Below are 23161 nucleotides of genomic sequence, written 5' to 3' on the forward strand. Positions count from 1 at the left end.
GAAAAGAAAGAAAGAGAGAAAGAAAGAAAAAGAAAGAAAGAGAAAGAAAGAAGAAAGAAAGAAAGAAAGAAAAAAGAAAGAAAAGAAAGAAAGAAAGAAAAGAAAAAAGTAAAGAAAAGAAACCTTTGACAGGTCCTTAAATACACAAGGCTACAGGACAATCAAGCCTATTCTGTATAACTTCAGAAGTCTGAAGATGGACTTAAGGGCAAGAAGCCGCACATTTGGGTTCAAAAATACTTTTGTAACCATTAAACACCCTCATAATGGAATGGATATTCTTGAAATGAAGAGAGCTCCCTGACTCTGGGGCTGTCTAAATAGAAGCTGGACATCCCTCAGTCCAGACTGCTGCTAGAATGTCTTCTACGTGTACCTGATAAATGAGTTCTACACAGCCTTCCAGTGCTAAGGTCTCAGAATCTATCTAACCACAGGGAAGGAAAAAAAGGAAGAGGCAGTGAGAAAAGTCACCAACCATTGAAAAGAGCCCCTAAAGTACCTTAGGCAGCACTCTACCTCTCTTCTAACCATCACCCCGAGAGTGTGCACCTAAGAGATTTCTGATTAGTATAATTTAGGTCACACTAGAGGACAGGGAAGTGATGAATTTATCTTAACAAAGTATTGTATTCACTCCAAAAGAAATCTGCCAAAATAAATAAACTCACAAACATATAAATAAGTAATTTTTTTTCTTTAAATCCACTATTTTTTTTTTCTTAGAGAAATAAATGGCTTATATAAAGGACAATGTGTATATGGTATATATGTTTAAGGCCTGCTTCAAGGTTGCTCTCAAGCTGAGCCAGAACTATCACGAGAAGAGCGAAAGGGTACCCAGGACACAGAAGTTAAGGCGTCAGTTACTCTTAGGGTGCTGGCAGGGTCAGCCCCTGAGAGTGAGTGTCTCTTTAAATTTGCGTCACAGACGCCTGCTGACCTCACCCCAGTCCAGGCCCTGCGATTGGTCAGGCCATCGAAGCCTCGCCCCTGCACGTCAAACACTGGTTCCTTAGGTAACCGCTGCCTACCATGACTACCACCCGGAAATAATCGCCTGCGCCGCCACCTTCGCTGCAGAGGGCGACGGGGAAGAGGCCGCAGACCCGCCTTCTCAACCGTATGTAGGCGAGAAGCCAGTGCTGATACTCCCACTATCCCGCAATGTCCCACCAGGCCCCAGAGTGGAGGAGGGCGGAGTCTAATTCAAGAGATCTTGGGGCCAGCCGGGATGGCAGAGGCGGCAGAGGCGGCAGAGGCGGCAGAGGCGGCAGAGGCGGCAGAGGCGGCAGAGGCGGGAGAGGCGGGAGAGGCGGCAGAGGCGGGAGAGGCGGGAGAGGCGGCAGAGGCGGGGGCTGGAGCGGCCCCTCCGGCCATCAGGGACCTAGAGCAGCTGGCTCCGGTGAACCACCACTGAGCTTTAAGATAAAGAACTATATGGTTGGTGCGGTAATTGGTCGCGGTGGATCCAAAATAAAAGCCCTAGAGCAGTCAACAAACACTTTAATACACATCGTAAAGGGGGCATCTGAAGCTGAAGTAAAGATTTTTGGTAACAAGGAAATGAAAGCAAACGCCAAAGCAGCCATAGAGACTCTTATTAGAAAACAAGAAAGCTCCACCTCAGAATCCAGCGTTACTAATGCTGCATCCCAACCCCCTGTTGGAAGAAATGTACGCAGAAATGACAGTGTTAGAGAAGCGCGGCCATCGTTAGATTGGGATCGAATTAGGGCAGGCGGCCTGGAGAGGAAAAAGAGCAAATGGGCAGATCTACCACCAATTAAGAAAAACTTTTACATAGAATCCAAAGCAACAAGCCCCATGTCAGAAATGCAGGTGATTAACTGGAGAAAGGAAAATTGCGATGTAACGTGTGATGACTTGAAAAGCGGTGAAAAGCGTCTCATCCCCAAACCCGCTTGTACGTTTGAAGATGCTTTTCGGCAATACCCTGATCTTTTGAAAAGCATAACAAGGGCAGGATTTAGAAAGCCAACACCAGTTCAAGCCCAAGCATGGCCAATTATTCTACAAGGAATCGATCTTATAGGAGTTGCACAAACTGGAACAGGGAAAACGTTGTCCTATTTAATGCCTGGGTTTATTCATCTTGATTCTCAACCAATATCTAGAGAGCAAAGGAATGGTCCTGGGATGCTGGTTCTTACACCCACTAGAGAGTTGGCTCTTCAGGTGGAAGCTGAATGTTCAAAGTACTCATATAAAGGTCTTAAAAGCATCTGCATATATGGTGGTCGAAACAGACGAGAGCAAATAGAAGACATTGGCAAAGGTGTGGATATCATTGTCGCCACTCCTGGGAGGCTGAATGACCTACAGATGAATAACTGTGTCAACCTAAGAAGCATAACCTACTTAGTTATGGATGAGGCGGATAAAATGCTGGATATGGGATTTGAACCCCAGATAATGAAGATTTTACTGGATGTGCGCCCAGACCGGCAGACTGTCATGACAAGCGCAACCTGGCCAGATACCGTTCACCGACTGGCACGTTCTTATTTGAAAGATCCTATGATGGTTTATGTTGGTACTCTGAATCTCACTACCACAAATGCAGTGAAGCAAAATATAATTGTTACCACAGAAAAAGAAAAACGAGCCTTTATCCAAGAATTCATAGAGAACCTGACGCCAAAAGACAAAGTCATCATGTTTGTCAGCCAAAAATATACTGCTGATGACTTATCAAGCGACTTCAACATCCTAGGCGTATCTGCAGAAGCACTGCATGGCAACAGAGAACAGAGTGACCGAGAACGAGCATTAGAGGACTTTAAAAGTGGAAACATAAAGGTACTGATTGCAACTGATTTAATAGCCAGAGGCCTTGATATTAATGATGTCACACATGTATATAATTACGATTTCCCACGGAATATAGAGGAATACATCCACAGAGTAGGGCGCACTGGACGGGCAGGAAAGACGGGCACATCAGTTACCCTCATCACTCAGAGAGATTCGAAAATGGCTAGTGAATTGATTAAAATTCTGGAAAGGGCAAATCAGAGTGTTCCAGAAGATCTGGTACTAATGGCTGAGCAGTACAAGTTAAATCAACAAAAGAGGGACACAGAGAAACAATCAAGAAAACCTGGACAAAGACGCAAGGAGTTTTATTGATGTTTAAGTTGAAAAGTTGTACCAGGCTACTAGAAGTTTCCAGGCATGTTAATGTTATGCAGTATTGAATATACATAAGGTAGTATTGGAAACATACCGACCATTTGAAGAGACAACTAATTCTTAGATAATACTGCTAAACTTTCAATATTGTGTCTGTTCCTTAATAAAAATAAGGCCTCCCAAATGAGAGAATGAGAGAATTTGTGAAGAAAAAGCAAATGTTATATATTGGTTAATGTTTAATTTCTTTTTAAAAATACTTTGATTTTAAGTTTAGGGGTATATGTGAAGGTTTAGTTACATAGGTAAACACCTGTCACGGGGGTTTGCTGTACATATTATTTCATTACCCAGGTATTAAGCCCAGTGCCCAATAATTATCTTTTCTGCTCCTCTCCTTCCTTCCACCCTCCCCCATAAAGTAGGCACCAGTGTCTGCCGTTTCCTTCTTTGTGTTTGTAAGTTCTCATCATTTAGTTCCCACTTATAAGTGAGAACATGTGGTATTTGATTTCCTGTTCCTGTGTTAATTTTGTAATCTGCTATGTCCATTTGTCTTCTCTAAAACACCTGGTAGAAGACAACAATGGTACTTTTCTAGCTTTCAAATAGTACTAAATTGAAGCATAGCTTCATGCTTATCCAGTCAAAATATTCTTTTTCCCCCCAGCAGTTGGTGCCACAACAATTCTTGAAGTTATTTCCACTATCATTCTCTGCTTTTCTTAGTTCATTAGAAAATAAATGCTAGATTTTTTTAGAAGATTCCATGATTCTATTTTTATCAGAATGATGTCACCAACAGAGCAGGATGTCTGACTCACTGGGCATCAGTCCTTGTATGCATTTTGTCACTAACCCTTGGTTAAAATTCTGAGAAAATCGCTTGCCTTCTCTAGGCTTCAATTTCTCCATTCATAAAATGAGATAGTTGTATTAATTAATTTAAGGGTCCCTTTCACCTCTAAAATTCTGTGATAACTAAAACTGTATGCCCCAGCCTTGTGTTAACACTTCCTTGTCTAATCTAGGGGAAAATGCATCCTTGTATAATAAATTGAACAAAGCAGTCCTTTTCAATGACAAGAAAGTGCATTCTGCATTTTTATTGATTTTGCAATGTAATTGGTAGGTTTTCCTTTTATTCTTTGCTTTTATTTTCATCAGGTTTTATTTTAATTCAATTGGTCCTTGGAAGGTCAAAACCATATATGTACACGTATATCTGTGAAAAAAAATTAAGGTGAAAGAAAAATTCATCTACTGGCAAAAACATTAAAACCAATCAAATGGCATTTTTGCCATAAGAACCAATTTTAGTAAAACTCTTCCTAATTTCATTTATAATTCTACCTCTTATGCCTTATTTAGCAGCAATGTGCTTCTCACATCTGCAAAAAGACATCCTCACAATGATGCTAAGTAAACTTTAAAATTCAGTGTTCATGAAAACATTAGAATTAGTTATTTCTGGCAAAATCGAGAAAAATTAAGGCACCAATCTTTTTTCCTTAGCCTGCCTCAGTTGTGACTACAAATAAGTCAGAAAACATGGGAAAAGAAGAAGTAAACGCTCTAGGTATAGGTATCTATGGTTTAAAGTTCGGACTTTAAAGGCTTTTTGAAATGTAGACCTCAGTATCTCTTGATAAAATCAATAACAATTGCTAACATTTTTGAGTGATACATACCTGGCGCTTTATCTCACAATCTCTAATATTTGTAAGAAACCCACTCAGTAGGTAATCTTACCCGTGTTTTGCAGAGGATGAATCAAAGTCAGAGGAGCTAACTTGCCGAAGGTCTCTAAATCTGGTTAAAGAGAAATTAAGTTGTATTTTCACCAGGAAGTGCTTGATTCCAATATTTATATATTTTTAAATTTCAGCATAGTAATTATGTGTAAGGCAATATGCTTGTCTTGAGGTTCTCTACAAGTTCAGATTTAGTGAAATAGAAAAGTGTGTGCAAATTTAATGCAAAGGCAATCTATAGCAGAACTATAATAGAAGCTCAAATGGCTTAGGGATGTTCAGTCAGAGGAGAAATGATAAATGTTTAGCAAGTTAGACTATATGTTATTTTCCAGAATTATTCTTAGGGGCAATGCTATATTTGTTTGAAAAAATGCAACAATTAAACCACTTGAGATAGTATATTTCCATAATCATATTTAAGTAACAGTAACAAGAAAAATTATCGCTCAATGTCTATGAGTAAGAAAATGAGGGAAATATGCATTTCTTCTACAAGAAAAGGCTGAAAAGAAGAACTAGAATATAGAGAAAGATAAGTCAAAATAGAGCAGTGATTGTCAACCAAGGGCGATTTTGTTCTCCAGGAGACCTTTGACAATATCTGTAGACAGTATTGGTTGTTACAACCATGGATGGGTGCTGAGGTGTTACTGGCATCTAGTGGGTAGAAGCTAATCACCCTACAATCTACAGGACAGCCCCATACAACAAAGAATTATCTGGCCCAAAACAATAGTTCTGAGATGGTGCATCCCTGAGACAGCCTAAGAAAAACGAGCAAAACCAACTGCATAGTGATCAAAAAGGCACTTCAAAGAAAAAAAATAGAGGGTTTCTAAGCTGTATCTTGTGGGTTTTGTAGAAAAAAACGTATCCCTACAAGCTTACTGTCTTTGGTATGTCTACATCACTGGTTCTCTACCAGGACCAAGTTTGTCAATGTCTGGAGACAGAGAGACTGGGTTGTTGTGTTAGTCCATTTTCATACTGCTATGGAGAAATACCAAAGACTGGTAATTTATAAAGAAAATGAAGCTTAATGGATTCACAGTTCCACGTGGCTGAGGAGGCCTCACAATCATGGCGGAGGGTGAAGAAGGAGCAAAGGCAAGTCTTACATAGTGAGCAGGCAAGAGAGCCTGAATAGGGGAACTCCCCTTTATAAAACCATCAGATGTCGTGAGACTTACTATCACAAGAACAGCATGGGAAAGACCCATCCCCATGATTCATTTGCCATCTACCAGGTCCCTTCCCTGACACATGGGAATTATGCGAACTACAATTCAAGATGAGATTTGGGTGGGGACACAGCCAAAACCTTATCAGTTGTCATACATAGTAGTGATGGTGGTGGCGTTGGTATCTCCTAGGTAGAGTCGGAGGATGCCACTAAACATCACACAATGCATAGCAGAGCTCCCTACAACAAATTATCTGGCCTGAATGTCAGTAGTGTCACAGTTGAGAAACCTTGCAATAGATTATGCAAAAATAAAAGCACAAACCTAGCTGCAGAGAAGCCCAAAGTGGACTTTAAGAAGGACAACAAAAAGAGGATGTTCATTTGTTGTGCACTTTGCAATATAAAACCCTCCACTGGTCAGGCGTGGTGGTGCACACCTGTAATCCCAGCACTTTGGGAGGTCAAGGTGAGTGGATCACCTGAGGTCAGGTGTTAGTGACCAGTCTGACTAACATGGTAAAACCTCATCTCCACTAAATACAAAAAATTAGCCAGGTGTGGTGGTGATTGCCTGTAATCCCAGGTACTCAGGAGGCTGAGGCAGGAGAATTGCTTGAACCTGGGAGGACGAGGTGGCAGTGAGGTGAGATCGTGCAACTACACTCCAGCCTGGGCAACAGAATGAGACTTTGTCTAAAAAAAACAAAAAACAAAACAAAACAAAAAAAACCTCCACTAACTTTCCTTTCTTTGGTAGAATCTGTATTTCTCAGCTGGAGTTGATTTTGCTCCATAAGGGACATTTGGCAACGTCTGGAGACAATTTTAGTTGTCCCAGCTAGGGGCAGCATTGCTACTGGCATCTAGTGGGTGGAAGTCAGGGATAAACATCTTATAATGCACAAGACGGTACCTTACAACAATGGATTTTTCATTCCAGAATATATGGTGTTGAGGTCAAGAAACTGATTTGTTGCATTGATTGACCAATAAAGTTTTTGTGTCAGTAAATTGTGTTTCAGAAATTCCAAGAAATACTGAGTTCTACATACAAATTGGAACAGATGGAAAGCAAAACACGGAATATTCACAGGAGTCAAAGCATGAGGAGTCAACCGACCTCAACATTATTCATAAGATTCTCAGCATGGTAACTGACATTCAGTAGGCATTCAACAAATATTGAGTCCCTTCCACATTTCCCTCTCCCATAACCCACTATATAATGCTTGTTCACTCTTCTGGGTGTTGCTCAGGCTTTCCCCCCATTTGGAATGCCCTTTCTCTTTCCTCTCTGCCAAGACAAATCACATTTACCATTCTGGGTCCAGCCAAAGTGCCACATCTTCCCAAAGTTCCTATCTACTCTCCTTCGTTTCAAAACTTCTGCAGTTACAGTTCTTGTTATCTAAGAATAATATTGACATTTATACTATACTAGCTTACATTCCTACAGAGACAACTTTAAAGAAATAAAATGAATTCAGAGAAATTGCACTATCAAGTATTTAAATACATTATCAAAAAAATACAACAGTTCAAAGAGTTTTATCCCATGTGATTAACAAATCATGAGAGAACTGTTGAGAGCTAAATCTGCATAGGAATCTAGTAGGCAATAAAGGTAGACAGTTTAAAAATCAATGAAGAAAGAAAAACCTACTCCAATACTCCAAACCAAATAAGTAAAATAAATAAATGAAAAATACATAATATATAGCAGGACAATTGATAAACCAAAAAACTCCTACTATTAGAAAATAATTCCCACTAGATTACTGCTTTTATAAAACACAAAAGAACGTCAAGTTTATATAGAGAAGTCGTTCCTGGTATCAATGCAGAAAATAATTTTTAAACATAAAAGCAACCACAAAAAATTAAAGGTAAATATGAATAGGTTTAACAATGTAAAAATGAAAATCTTCTGAATGTCAAAAATACCATCAAAGGCAAAGGAAACACCAGAAAAATAATTTAAAATATATAATATAATCATAGTTATTTATATTTTATATATGGAGCTTTTTACATAATAAAAAATAACAGATGAATAAATATGGGCGGAAATGTAAAAGGCAACTCACTAGATAAGTGAACAACATATATATTAAAAAGTATTTGACTTCTTTATAATTAAAGGAATTAAAAATAAAGTATGTAATTTTTCTCTAGCAAATTGGGCTAAGATTCTTTTTTTTTTCTTTTTCTTTTTTTTTTTTTTGAGACGGAATCTTGCTCTGTTGCCCAGGCTGGAGTATAGTGGCACGATCTTGGCTCACTGCAACCTCTGCCTCCCTTGTTGAAGCTATTCTCCAACCTCAGCCTGCCGAGCAGCTGGGACTACAAATGTGTGCCACCACGCCCGGCTAATTTATTGTATTTTTAGTAAAGAGGGGGTTTCATCCTGTTAGTCAGGATGGTCTCCATCTCCTGACCACGTGATCTGCCTGCCTCAGCCTGCCAAAGTTCTGGGATTACAGGTGTGAGCCACCACGCCCGGCCAGATTCTTTTTAAGTACCTAATGCTACAAAGGATGCAGGGATGTACACACTGATAAATTAAAATTTGATTTAATTATATTCTGTGAAGGGATAGTTGAGATTATATATACATAATTTGTATATGTTTAATAGACTTTGGTTTGGTAATACTACTTCCAGAAATTTATCCCAAAGAGATAATCAGATATACACACCAATATTTATAAGCAAGGCTATTTATCATAGTGTTATTAAACATAATTTTTTTAAGCCTCAAGGCCTAATGATAGGATACTAGTTAAATTGCAGCATATCTATTCTTGATTTGGAATAGCAGAAATCATGTTCTTAACAAATATTTTTAAATGTAAGGAAAAGCAGTTTATAGAATGATATTGATTGTTTTTAGAAAACTATATTGGCCCATGTATCTATATAAACAAAAACATATGAAATGGACACACATAGATACATACACACATTAATGATAGCCATGGTTTTCTACATTATGGGATTATAGATAGTTTTTCATTGTTGTTGTTGTTTTGGGTTTGTTTTTTGGTTTTTTTTTTGAGATAGAGTCTCACTCTGTCACCCAGGCTGGAGTGCAGTGGTGTGATCCCAGCTCACTGCAACCTCTGCCTCTCAGGTTCAAGCAATTCTCCTGCCTCAGTCTCTGGAGTAGCTGGGCTTACAGGTGTAGGCAACCATGTCTGACTAATTTTTGTATTTTTAGTAGAGAAGAGGTTTCATCATGTTGGCCAGGCTGGTCTTGAACTCCTGACCTCAAGTGATCCACCCGCCTCAGCCTTTCAAAGTGCTGGGATGGATTACAGGTGTGAGCCACTGCACCCAGCCACTAGATGGTTTTAATCTTTATTTTCTAAAATTTCTATAAAATACTGTTACTTTTATTATAATGAAAATAATGTCAAATGTAATTTTTGAATAACTACTTCAAAAGTACCTTAATAATTAAATGACTGAAGAAATTAATTCAACCGGCATTGTATTTGAAGGTATTTAAAATACAAGCATCTCTTGTCTTTTCCCCCACTTGAATGTAAATGCCACTAATAGGAAACATCTTTTCTCTAACACTGTATCTTTTTTTTTTACTTTTAAGTTCAGGGGTACAAGTGCCAGGTTTGCTACATAGGTAAACTTGTGTCATGGGGGTTTGTCGTACAGATTATTTCATCACCCAGGTATTAAGCCCGGTACCCGTTAATTGTTTTTCCTGATCCTCTCCCTCCTCCCACACTCCTCCCTCCAAAAAGCACAGTGTGCGTTGTTCCCCTCTGTGTCCATGCTAACACTGCAGCTTAAGTGCTAAAAACAATGCCTGGAACATAGGAGAAGCACAGTAAATATCTGAATGAAAATAAGTACATTATTTTATTTTCATTCAGCAAGAGTAAACTTTTCTATTTCTCTTCCTTGTTTTGTCTAGTGACAATTGTTGGCCTACACCCCACCTTATAATAAAATATATGTTGTTTGTGTCTTTTACACATGGCACCCACAAACAAGGGACACTTTTATCTCATCATACAGACTAGGAGACTAATGCTCAGAAAGGCTGTATAGCTTTCCCACATTCAAAAAGCAGGTAAGTAGAGTTTGCTATCTCTGTGCTGAAAATTATAGATTCAATGAAGAAGCAAGCTAGAGTATACAGAAATATAGGAGAGATGAGAAAGACATTATTAGGGAAAGCACACAGGTACCTCAGTTTATAGCAAAATAAGTACCCTGTAAAGGTATTTTTCACACTATGCAATATTTTTACCACTCTTCTTTTCAGCCCTTAAGTGTCTCTGCGGCTTTCTAGCTCTAGAGAAACCTGCATGGTAAACTGAAAGCTTAAAATGAGAGATTTATCATCACTGAGTAATCAGACTTTTCACAAGTCCTTTTAAAATATTAGTCTAAATGGTTTGGTTGGATATCTGTTCACGTAGGCATTTAGTAAACTACAGAACCATGACAACAATAAAAGAAAAGTAAGAAATGATCTGAAGAAAGACTGCAGTAAAGCCTTCATGCTGCTGGCTGGGGGAAGGGATAGGAATATTTGGGGCATGCAAGATAAGCAAAAGAACCTGCCAATGTAACAAGTCTCAATTTATAACTTCTAAAATCTGAATTTGTGGGCATAAAATTATGAAGTGCCCCATTAGCCATATTTAGGGTGGCAGACACTGGTGGATTACCTAGCCGGCAGCTACCCCCACCACCTTCCTGCTATGTCCCTTCCTACTTGCTGGCATAACCCACTTCCTATTATAGAGATTACAAAAGCTAGATGTTCACTCTCCTAGCCTCCCTTTCAGATAAAGCATGGGTACATGACACGAAGCTGGCCTATGGCACTGACAGGAAAGTCTGCTTGGCAGTTTTAGAGGAAGATCTCTCTCCCTTACAGTCATGTGAGGTCCTTCCTGGTTTTATACAGTTGTGTGGAGATGAGGCTGTGACAGTCATTTTTAGACAGTGAAGAGATAAATCTGAAGATGAATACTAGCATGCTAAGTCTGACTAAATGGAAATTTGGAAAGTAGCTGGATCACATAACTGTGCTGCTGAAGTAAACTCTATGTGACAGGTACGGAGGTGTGCAGTTCAGATCTCCATTCAAGAAAGAACTTGCTGATCAGCTGTGAGGAATGCAGTTAGCTGACAGCCCCCAGCTGCAAACAATCCTTGGCAGCATCTGACCCAAAGCTAACCTCTTCCAGGAAGTCTCAGCCAATAGCTGAGCACAGTGAGACACTAGGGCCCAGTCATTTCTGCCCGACATTGGACTGTGCTCTGGGCCATATTTGCAGCGGAGCTCCCCGTTAGGCTCGCCTGATTTCTCAGACCATCACTGGAGTTTTAGGCTCTTCCTACCCATCCTTTTCTCTTTACCTTCTACTTTCACAGGTATCAGATTTGAGCTACAGTCAGAAGGATTTCTCTGACCTCCTGATACTTTTCCTCTTTATCTTTCACAGGTGTTACCCCCAGTAAATATTGGACCCAAGCAATATACCCAGGAATCCCCTACCTGTGAACTTTGTTTTATATAAAATAATAGATATCTTTATTGTTTAAGTCATTATTAGTTGAATATTGTATTACTGGCAACCCAAAGTATCCTAACTGATAAATTGGAAAAATAGCCATAAAATACCTTTGTGGAGGCAGTGAATTTTCCATCATTGGGAAGAGGGTCCCATGAGGTGTACTTTATTTGGATGAGAGTTAACTATAATAAGCAAATTATTCTCCTGATTGTTTATCTAATGGGGACACTGAAAACACAGGATTCTATAGGGAATTACTATAATTTTATAAAAATTGGAAGCATATCAAACAAGCCCAGCTTTTGAACAGTCAGCAGCAAATAGAGAAAGAAGAAACCAGCAGAATAGAAAACTTGAGCTGCAGTCATGAAAAGACCCAATATCAAGGTCATCTGAACCAATAGCTTTAACAACATTCACACTTGGCTGCACCTGGAATACATCACTGGCTCTGACACATTTGAAATGTAGCCAACCAGAGAAATTCCTGCAATCAACAGCCTAGAGGGGCTCAGGGTGAACAATTCTACCTAATGGAGATACATAGCTCAAAGAAATTGGAATCTTATGTACACAAGGAAAATTTTTTTCAAATCCTTTTCATATAGAAGGGGAATATGGAGAGAGGAATTGATGGGCCATGTTTATTTTCCCACCTAAGCCTGAAAATCCAATTTAAAAAAATGAATATTTCTACAAGAATATTATGAAAGTGGGCAAAAACATTTCTCTCCCTCCCTCCTCCTTTCCTGTAACCCAAGTGCCCTTCCTTTAAAAAAAACAAAAAAGGTAATTCAGAATTTCTTGGTGTATTGATTGGATAAAAATCTATAATGAAATGGAAAGATGAAAGGAAGACTGGTCTTCTCTATGCTGACTCCTCCATTTCACTTTCCAATTGCTGCTAAAGCTGTTTAGTGGCTTTCAAATTCACAAAACTACCACAGTCTTCAATTCTGTGTGCTCCTCACACAGCACATAAAGAATACCAAAAGCCTGTCATTGTTTTTCCACTTCATGTAAATGTTAGTCCCCTCTTCAGATCTCCTCTCCTACTGCAAAATTCTGTTTTCTTCTAGCTCTTCCAATGGGGTAAAATGTCTGCAGTGATGTTTACCCAGCTGAAATAAAGTCCATCCAATCTTCCTAAGCTTGCAATACGTGGTGAATTTTTGGCAGTAAGTATGCCAATGTGTTTTGGGGTCCTAATTAAAATTTCCATTGGAACCCATTTCTCATATTCAGCAAAATCCCTTTAAAGTCCAAACTAATTGACTTCAGGCTTATGCCCTATAAGAACCTATACACCATTTTACTAAATGTTTTCATTTTCTCTGCAATCAATAAAGTTGCCATTGCCATATCCCTTCCCAGGCATTTCTGTTTTTGTTCTCTTTGTAGGCCCTTCCTATAACACACACACTATTTTATAGTGCCTTCCCATGAAGTACCGTATGACTTCTCATTCTAATTTAACTCTACCGTCTCACAGATAAGAGAATGTTAAATGATGGTAACTAAAAGGGTTAAGTGTTTTCTACTTCTGAAAAAAGGTCTCCTCCTTACCCACTCTTCTACAACACATACACAAGTGTACACACACATATATTACACATGCGCACAGTGTGTGTGTCCAGTTTTGCTAAGAACACAAAGCCTGCCTATAACCTCCTTCAAGCCTTGTTCTGTCATTCAGAGCTCAGAACATCGTGCACAGTATACAGAGTAAACTGAACTTACCGTTCGTGTAGATAAGGGGAAAAGATCTCCTTCTCTCCTTTTCAGAAGACACCAGTTGCTGCCTCCAGATTCAAGCATAACATAATAGATAAGGGCGTAGTCTCGGGAGTCAGAAAGACCGGAGCACGAGTCTCAGTTTGGCCACCTGCAGTCAGTTACATGAGATTGGGCAAGTTATATAAAGGCCCTCAGTCTTGGTTTACTCAGCTGTAAAATATGGATGGTGATTTTACCTTGTACTTCATGAAGAGTTAATGATATATATATAAAGCAACCAGCATAAAAAACATTATATTCAACAGGTTTTTAAAACAGAAGATGGTAAGAAGAGATAATAGTACAGGCCAGTTCTACCTAGTTGTCACTCACAAATTATAAATGTTAATGTATCGTAAATAAAAGAATTTCAAAAACATGCTCCTTTTGTTTTAGGAGTTGTTTCCATGGGAAGGACAGTTATTTGGTCCATCTGTGGAAGACGTATGTTCTTGACCTCTGCTTTTCTCTGCCTGTCTGCTTCATTCTCCTCCCTCCACAAAGTGCGTTTTGCTGTTTCTTCATGGCCATGATGGAATATGGCTGATTCCATAGCTCCCTGATCTACATTACTTCTTTTTATCCTGTCAATGTAGATTGAGGTAGAATGTCTGGCTCCATGTTTATATTTCTGTATGAGAGAAACTGATTGGTCCACTTTGGATCAGAAGAAGTCTACTCATGATCCAATCAAGTGTTACAGGTGAGAGGGCTGATGGTGACAGGGCCCTCTAACACAATCATAGCTGCTAGAGCCTCAACCCTATGCTTAAGGGAAGGTAATCTTCAGAAAAAGGGGACTGTAGGAGCTATAGTATTACACTGGTTTTCTTATAAAGAAAGATCATATATATTTATCATTTTATGAATACAGTTATAACTTCTAGTTGCCATGCAGAGACTGTTAAATTTCTTTTGTAGCATTTCTCTGAAATAGAATTTTCATGCTATCTAGACAATTCATTGGTATATACATTATTATTTATTTTATCACGTATCTTATCTACCCCATTCTTTCTGGAAACTTTCATACAATCATCTGACAAGCAAGACCTACTTCTAATGAATTTTAATAACCATTTTCCAAGAAGGATAGTACTCACAATACTATTTATATCAACATTATCTACCAAGCCTATTCTTTATAAAATCTGAAGCTGTTCAATTAATAAACTTTCAGTCTAAAATAAAACAAGTCACACCAATAAAATTTATTTGCCCCCAAAACACTCTTACATGAATCTTAGTTTCACTATCATCATTATCATATTTAGATATTTACATTTTAGCAATAAAAATACATGTTGACTTTTACACTTAAGACGTAGATAAGATGAAGCTATTTCTTGGCACTATTTATTTTTCATGTCATTCTAAACCACAAAGAAATTGATTTAGGTTAACTCTCTCAAATATGACAGTTTTTTTTTCTTATTTACCACATGTCTAATTCATTATCATTTCTTTTCATTTATCATTGATATGTTATCTCAGTATATCAGTTTTCTCTGTTGAGATTTAAATAGTTCATATAGAAAACTAAATAAATATTAATCATATTGGCTGCTTCAGAAAATATCTTAGAGTACAATATTGAATGTGCCAGAAAATATAAATATTAAGATTGTACAAAGTATTACTTGAGGATCAAAGAACTTAGCAGAGAAGGAAAATAAATTATTAATATGCAGTTAAATTTGTACAAAACCATTGGGGGAAGAATGATTCAAAGACAAAATTTACTGGTTCAGAGGAAATGTTTCATGGAATTTTTTTGCCACATATGTTTTTTGCTATCATTTAGATGCCTCCTATTTTTTGTGAGATATTCAATCATACCAGGTATCATGGTAGGGCTAGGAATTGAAGGGTTTATATAGATCTGTAAACCCCAACATTAAACCCTAAAGTTTCCTAACTCAACCATAATTTTGTGCAAAGAAAAGAAGAAATGGCCAGGAGCACTGGGTTTTGGCCAGCGCCAGTGATCTCCATTTACTGGAGTCAAGGCCCATTATTTATTCAGAAACCTAATTCTGTAGGCTGTCATGGCAAACCAGGATGCTTCTTAAGCACTCAGTAACACCTACATGAGAAATTCGTGCTCTTGTGAAAAACCTAGTAGTAAAGACAGAGCAACTAGTTGGACTTCACAAAGTAGCCAAAAGTTCTTCATCTATTGCCTTACATAGCGGTAGCAAAATGAGAAAAGGTGCCTGCGCAAAGCCCTATGTTTAGAGTGATGACAAAACCTTTGAAGTATGGGGTCTCTGGCAAGCATACACATCCAAGTCTAGCACATATGTCTCGATTCACCTGACTCTGGAGGGTGCAAATAAAGCATTCATTATTTTGCCAGCTATCCCACTATTTGACCACCTTGTATATAACCTGAAACAGATCAAGACCCTCTCAGAATGTGACCAATCAATAACTAACCATTGTGACACTGGTATCTAACCATGTTCCTGACACTATTGATAAGAGAAATACTATAAAGCAGGGCTAGGTCTCTCTTCTGCAGGTTAGGTAGTGAAAAGCTTTCCAGCTTTGAAAGCAGAAAGATCTGTGTTCTACAGAAGTTCCATCACGTATTTATAATCTTTTTTTCATTTTAAATAATCAAACGTAAATAAAACGTTTAACAAATAACAGGTATATATATCTAAATTTAGAGAATGTTAATTGTCATATTTGTTTTAGAGTTTATTTTGTTAAAAAGTTGAAGATTATAGAGATTTAAAATTCTATGTTATCCTATTTTGCTCCTTTGTTCTCTAGAGATAACTACCCTCCTGAAGTTGGTATGCATCCTTCCCATGTATATTTTTATGTTTACTATGTAGTAGTGTTATACGTGTTCTGAATTTTATATAAATGGTGTCATGCCATATGAATCTTTCTGAAAATTTTCTTTGCTCACTAGGTGGTGAAATGTATCAAAGCTGATTTATTAATATGTAGATCTAGTTCATCCATTTAAATTTGAATAGCATGCCATTCTATGGCTATTCGACAATTTGTATATCCATTACTCTATCCATGGACATGTTGGTTATTTGTAGTTTGGGGGTCTTACAAGAACGCTATAGTGAATATTGTTAGATACGTTCCCTCGTGCATGTGTGCAGGAGTTTAATATGTGCATTCCTATTTCCCTACAAGTGGAATTGTTAGACTTTCTAACTTTCGCTGTTCTGATGAATGTAAAATGATGTTTTGCAGGGTTTTTTTTGTTGTATGTTTGTTTTTCCCCCGAGACAGTCTTGCTCTGTCACCCAAGCTGGAGTGCAGTGGCATGATCTCGGCTCACTGCAACCTCCGCCTCCCGGGTTCAAGCCATTCTCCTGCCTCAGCCTCTTGAGTAGCTGGGATTACAGGCATGCACCACCACGCTCGGCTAATTTTTGTATTTTTAGTAGAGATGGGGTTTTGCCATGTTGGCCAGGCTGGTTTCAAATTGGCTGGTCTCAAACTCCTGACCTGGTGATCCACCCACCTCTACCTCCCAAAGTGCTGGGATTACAGGCGTGAGCCACTGCACCTGGCCCATATTTTATAGTTTTAATTTGCAGTTTCCTAATTACCAGTCAGGTGAAACATCATCTGTTTATCAACTATTCATAACTTTTATCTTGTAAATTGCCTATTCATAACCTTTACTCCATTTTCTATAGGGCTGTCTACCTTTTTCTAGTTGATTTATAAGTGTTCTGTATTTCTTCTCCATATTAAGCCTTTGTCAATTATATGGGTTGCTAACATCTTTTTTACAATTTTTGGATTATCTTTCACTTTCTTTGTTGTGCCTCTCAATCTAAAGAATTCTACCTTTTGTTAGCTCTATGAATTTAGATAAACCATTTCAACTGTCAACATCTTCATTTATTCATTTATCAAATAAAACCAACAGTGCCTTATTTACAATATGGTCGTAAATAAAAATAATGACATAATAAATGTACAGGGATAAGCAATATGCAATAAGTAAGTAGAAGTTTTCTTCTTGTGGCTCTACCCTCAAACAGAAGGGGAAACAGGGGCACACTACTATGCAAATACATTCATTGAGCTATGTTACGTCAAAAAAGACATCATATGGAAGCTTGAACAGAAAGATTAGTCGACTAGATTATGTTACTCAATAAATATTAATATTTATTGAAACCTTCCTCTGTACCAAGCATAGAAATAGAGTGTGATGCAAAACAGACCAATTCTTGTCTAAGTGGTAAAGAGGGAGACAATAAGAAAACAAATTCTTATTTGCTGCAATGTCAGGATGAAGAAAGTTAAAGGTTTATGTGGAGATTACAAAATGATTGACGGGTACAATTTCATATTAGGTGGTCAGAGAGGTCCCATCATGGAAGCACCTGAAGTAGAAACCCAGAAGAACTGAGGAAAGGACCATGTGAAGGAAGTACATGCAAAGACCCTGAGATGCTAGCATACTTGTCAATCAAGGAGAAAGAGGACAGTGTAGGGGAAGGGAATAGCAAGAGAGTGCAGGACAGGAATCCAGGGACAAGATAATGACTGTGGAGTGCACCATAAGGATGCTACATGTTATTCTAGAATGGAATATCCCTAGAGGGACTTGAGCAGAGGAGTGGCATGTTATAATTTGCGGTTTTTTTGTTTGTTCGTTTGTTTGTTTTTTGAGACAGAGTCTCACTCTATCACCAGGCTGGAATTCAGTGGCACGATCTCGGCTCACTGCAACCTCCACCTCTCGGGTTCAAGTGATTCTTTTGCCTCAGCCTCCCTAGTAGCTAGGACTACAGGTGTGTGTCACCACGCTCAGCTAATTTTTGTATTTTTTTTTCTTTTTTGGCCAGGCACAGTGGCTCACACCTGTAATCCCAGCACATTGGGAGGCTGAGGTGGGCAGATCACAAGGTCAAGAGATCGAGACCATCCTGGCCAACATGGTGAAACTCCGTCTCTACTAAATAATAAAATAAAATAAAAATAATTTATGTTTTAAAAGTATCCATTCAACTACAAGATGGATAAAAGGCTGCAGAAGCATAGAAGAGTAAGTATGATGACCATGGAAATGTGCCTTACTTGCATGGAAGATTTCTAAAGCCATTCTGGTCATTTGCCCCAGTATTCAAAAATAAGCAACTCTGAACTGAAATCTCAACTGGAGCAACTGCCATTATTTCTATTTACTCTTATTGGAAAGTCCATATTTAATTCAGAACCTGGAAAAACATAAGAAATACTGGCAAAACAAATGACAAAATAGTGGTGAACTTGTTTACCTCTTGTTTGCACTGGCTAGTTTGTGCATTTTTCTTTGGCCTAAAGAAATCAAGGCCTATTTAGAATTGTTACTGCCTGTAGATTTTTTTAAAAGCATCAAATGGCTTGGCTACAAGCAGTGGTTTCTTCTTGATTTTCGGGGGGATATCATTAGTTAGTGACATGGAGAGGTCATTCCTAACCTTCCCTCTCAAGAAATGTTGGCCCACTGATAATGAAATTTTCCCAATTTTTTCTCTCTCCAAGGTGTTCTAATTGATTTTTCTCCCTGCTGTTTAGAATCTAAGACTATTTAATTAATGGGTTTCTTTTACACAAATAGAAAAACTCAGCATGACCAAAGTCAGAATGGTCAACAGCTCAGCTCTTCCCTGCCTCCCAGCTGTAACACCTTATTAAGACTGATTCTCCCAGCTTGCCTGCCAATACACAGGTGCTTCACATTGTGTTTTCAAAGTTTCTGATTCTGCATTGAAATCACCAGTTTTATTTCTTAAGAAATTATTCCTAAAGCAGGTCTTCCCAAATTTGGATGTGAAAATGAATCACCTGGAGATCTTGTTAAAATTTAGATTTGAACTCTAGATCTGGGATGGGGTGCAGCATTATGAATTTCCCATATGATGCTTATGTTGGTGATCTGAAGATCCACTTTTGTAGCAAGGTCCTCAGCTGAAGGCAACTACAACTTTAAACATTAGTAAAATATATGCACATGCTCCTCTACTCATGACAGGGTTATCTTCCAATAACCCTATCCTAAATTGAAAATATCCTAAGTCAAACACGCATAAGGAGTTTGTCAATAGGTAGTTTTTTAGTCCTTGTCCCCTTCCTCTCTCTTCTCTCATAGTCCCCAGTGTCTGTTGTTCCTATCTTTACGTCTATGTGTATACAATGTTTAGCACCCACTTTTAAGTGAGAACACGTATTTGGTTTTCTGTGTCTGCCTTAATTAGCTTAGTATAATGGCCTCCAGCTGCATCCATGTTGGTGCAATGAACATGATTTCACTCTTTTTCAAAGCTATGTAGTATTCCATATGGATATGAGTCATATTTTCTTTATCCAATCCACTGTTATTGAGCATGTAGATTGATTCCATGTCTTTGCTATTATGAATAGTGCTGTGATGAACATGAGTGCATGTGTCTTTTTGGTAGGAAGATTTTCCTCTGGGTATATGCCCAGTAATGGGACTGCTGGGTCAAATGGTAGTTCTGTTTTTCTCTGAGCATCATTATTTGGTGACAGGGAGAGATCAAGCCTAAACTTTCAAGCTAAAAATCTGAAAACTTGTCTAAATATGGTATACATAATAATAATTTACAATCTTGCATTAATAGCCTAAATAGTTATTTCCCCTATCATTTAAGATCTTTTTAGACAAGGGAGAATCTTGCATTTGTCTTGGGTGCGATTTCTTTGAGGCCAATAGCTCACAATGCTGAATGTGTTCAATCCTCAGCATGGGTTCTCAAAGTCTACTCCCAGAACCAGCAGCATTAGAATCACCTGGGAACTTGTTAAAATTCCAGATTTCAGGCCCCACCAAAGACCTACTGAATCAGAAATACTGTTTGTAGGACCCAGATATCTGCATTTGAACAAACCCTTCAAATAATTCTGAATTTTGAGAACCACTGCTTTATAAGACCAGTTTTTTTTAATAAAATATATTCATATGATTTTCTTAAATTCACTATATAAGACTTATTTTTAAAAAGCCCCACAACCCCCATAAAATCTATCTGCAAAGTGTTTGGCACATATAAATAAATTAATAAATACAAATCTGGCATAAGGGGGAAGATTAGTATAGTTTTCCCCACAATTTACAATATATCTTCTTTCTTTACTAATGCAGCTGTTAGCTATTCATTGCATAAAGAAGGATTCACAAAATGTGACACAGACATTAGCATTTAAAAATTTAGGCAATTTATAGCAAGTAGTAGGCTCTCAGGAGGCCAGTTTGATATTGCTTTGAGGGCCACTTCTCAATTTCTTATACAAAGAATATCTAGGCATCGTTCTTTTCTCATTTCAAAGTTTATTCCTCCTGGGAAGAATCCATTTGAACCATTTCTTCTGTATAATTGACTATTTATATGCAGCTATTACTGGCGAACTTTACCCTCTTGAGGGCCACTAACCATGCCTGGGTTACTTTTATGATGAAATGTTACCAGGAGATGAGAATCTAACTATGGAAACAGTCCAGGCTGGTTTTCTTAAGACTTTCATGGGAAAATGTCAGCAGGTCCAAGCATGGGCCTACTTCAGTCCTGGGCTCCACCAAAAAAAATTACTCATCAAAAGTAATTGGTAAATTCTAATACATTTCTAAGTGAGAGAGTTCCCCTGAGTTTCTATCACCACATTTAGTGCTGGAAGTTATCTTAGAAATAGCTAGAAATTGATTCATGTCATCATTTAGAATTAGAATCTGTAATAGTTTAACATCAAATGCACTTCATAAATCACTAATATCCCTACACTTCATTTTTATCTAGACTTTTTTGAAAAGTTATATTTTATGTCCTAACTTTTGCTCACCTTTTACATTGTGTTTTCAACATTTTTATGTGCTATATATCTACTCATTAAAAAGAATTTAATATCTTGAGCATTGACATATTAAATATCCTAACAAAGGGAGTAAATTAACTGCTTTTGTAAGAACAGAAAGAATAGTAATAAACAATTTAAGCAAAATTGCTAATAAATTTGCAATGGCTAACTTTATGTCAACTTGGCTGAACCATGGTGCTCAGATATTTGATCAAACATTATTCTGGATGTTTCTGTGAAGGTTTTTTTTTTTTTTTGGATGAGTGCAACATTTCTTTTTGAGATTGTATTGGTCCATTTACATACTTCTATAAAGAACTGCCCAAGACTGGGTAATTTACAAAGGAAAGAGGTTTAATTGACTCACAGTTCAGCATGACTGGGGAGGCCTCAGGAAACCTACAATCACGGCAGAAGGTGAAGGGGAAGCAAGGCACCTTCTTTGAAAGGTGGCAGGAAAGAGAAATGCTGAGTGAAGTGGGAAGAGCCCCTTATTAAGACCATCAGATCTTGTAATAACTTAATCACTATCACAAGAACATCATGGTGGAAAATGCCCCCATGATCCAATTACCTCCACTTGGTCTTTCCCTGGACATGTGGGGATTATGAAGATTATAGTTCAAACTGAGATTTGGGTGGGGACACAAAGCCTAATCATATCAGAGATTAACATTTAAATTGGTGAATTTTCAGTAAAACAGATTACCCCCCATAATGTATGTGGGTCTCATCCAATTGGTTGAAGACTTTAAGATAACAAAGACTGACCTCCCTCCAGCAAGAAGGAATTCAGCCAACACAGTTCCTGGGGATTCAAACTGCAACTCTTCCCTAAATCTCCAGCCTGCCTGCTTACCTCACCAGAGCTTGGATTCACCAAGCACCCACAATCATGTGAGCAAACTCCTCAAAATAAATCTTGTGCTTGCTTGCTCTCTCTTTCTGCCCCTCCATCTCTTCACACACACACACATACACATGTACCCACATCCTGTTGGTTCCGTTTCTGCTGGAGGCCAGGATGGAGTTTGCCTGGATCTACTGATCTGTTTGTTCTGGAATACATACATCTTGGAAGTTGAATCATCAGACACTAGGTGCATAGACTATGTTTACAGAGATCCAGAGTCTGAAGACATTTCTTATGTCTTTATATTGGAGAACCCTTCCCCAAAACTTTTCGTATCCTTTCTTCAAAAATCTAAATGATGTGCCTAAAATAAGACATGGCATAAGAAGGTATAATTAAAGAGATAATAGAAAAAAAATTATGTATACTTCTACATAAGATATAGTAGCAAGAATTTTTATGTACAACCTTACCTTTTCTTTTGACACTTAATGAAAACCAGTCTATCAAGTTTACCTGATAGAATCCCCAAAGAGAAAATATTCCCTCTAAAGCAGTCATTCCTATTGTGCTTATTTACTGATCCATGGGCAATGCTCCTCCCATAGAGAATTTCTTCCTGGGAAAGAAATCTGCTTTTAAAAATAAGGTAGACTTTTATCTGCCTGGCATATCCTCAGCATGGATCAGCCTGAAGACAGGGCAATAAATGCACTAAATGAATCTGTAAGAACCTCCCTTCTCCTTCAATGTGGTGGCACTTAGTTTTTTGGTTTCATATCTATTGCTGCCATGAAAATGATCCCTCTCCTTCCTTGACACTAAAAGAAGTGCCCAGCAGTTCATTCAAGACTTTGCTCCAGCTACAGAAGTTGGGAAAGTGGAAATTTATCCTCTTGATATATGCTTGATATATCACTCTTAGTGAAATAAATGGTTTCTATATTACACATCATTATTAATATGCTAAAACTGGATTTTTTCTGAAACATCTGAAAAAGATTCGCAATTTGGATGATCCCTTATCATT

At 38.0% G+C, this 23161-nt stretch overlaps 1 protein-coding gene across 1 annotated transcript; it reads left to right on the forward strand.

The window, feature by feature from the left end:
- Positions 1-1079: 1079 nt before the first annotated feature.
- Positions 1080-3301, forward strand: DDX53 (DEAD-box helicase 53). The gene is made up of 2 exons (XM_017514590.2): positions 1080-1243; positions 1343-3301. Exons 1-2 carry the CDS (start codon positions 1168-1170, stop codon positions 3151-3153), a joined length of 1887 nt encoding a protein of 628 aa, XP_017370079.1. The 5' UTR covers positions 1080-1167; the 3' UTR covers positions 3154-3301.
- Positions 3302-23161: the final 19860 nt, after the last annotated feature.

This window comes from Cebus imitator, unplaced genomic scaffold, assembly GCF_001604975.1.
Source record: "Cebus imitator isolate Cc_AM_T3 unplaced genomic scaffold, Cebus_imitator-1.0 Scaffold527, whole genome shotgun sequence".
Taxonomy (NCBI): Eukaryota; Metazoa; Chordata; class Mammalia; order Primates; family Cebidae; genus Cebus; species Cebus imitator.

Excerpts from the sequence above, each read along its gene's own strand:
- DDX53 (XM_017514590.2), top strand. The coding sequence starts at position 1,168 with ATGTCCCACCAGGCCCCAGAGTGGAGGAGGGCGGAGTCTAATTCAAGA. Across the intron at positions 1,244-1,342 it reads GGCCAGCCGGGATGGCAGAG|GCGGCAGAGGCGGGGGCTGG; the intron begins GCGGCAGAGGCG and ends GAGGCGGGAGAG.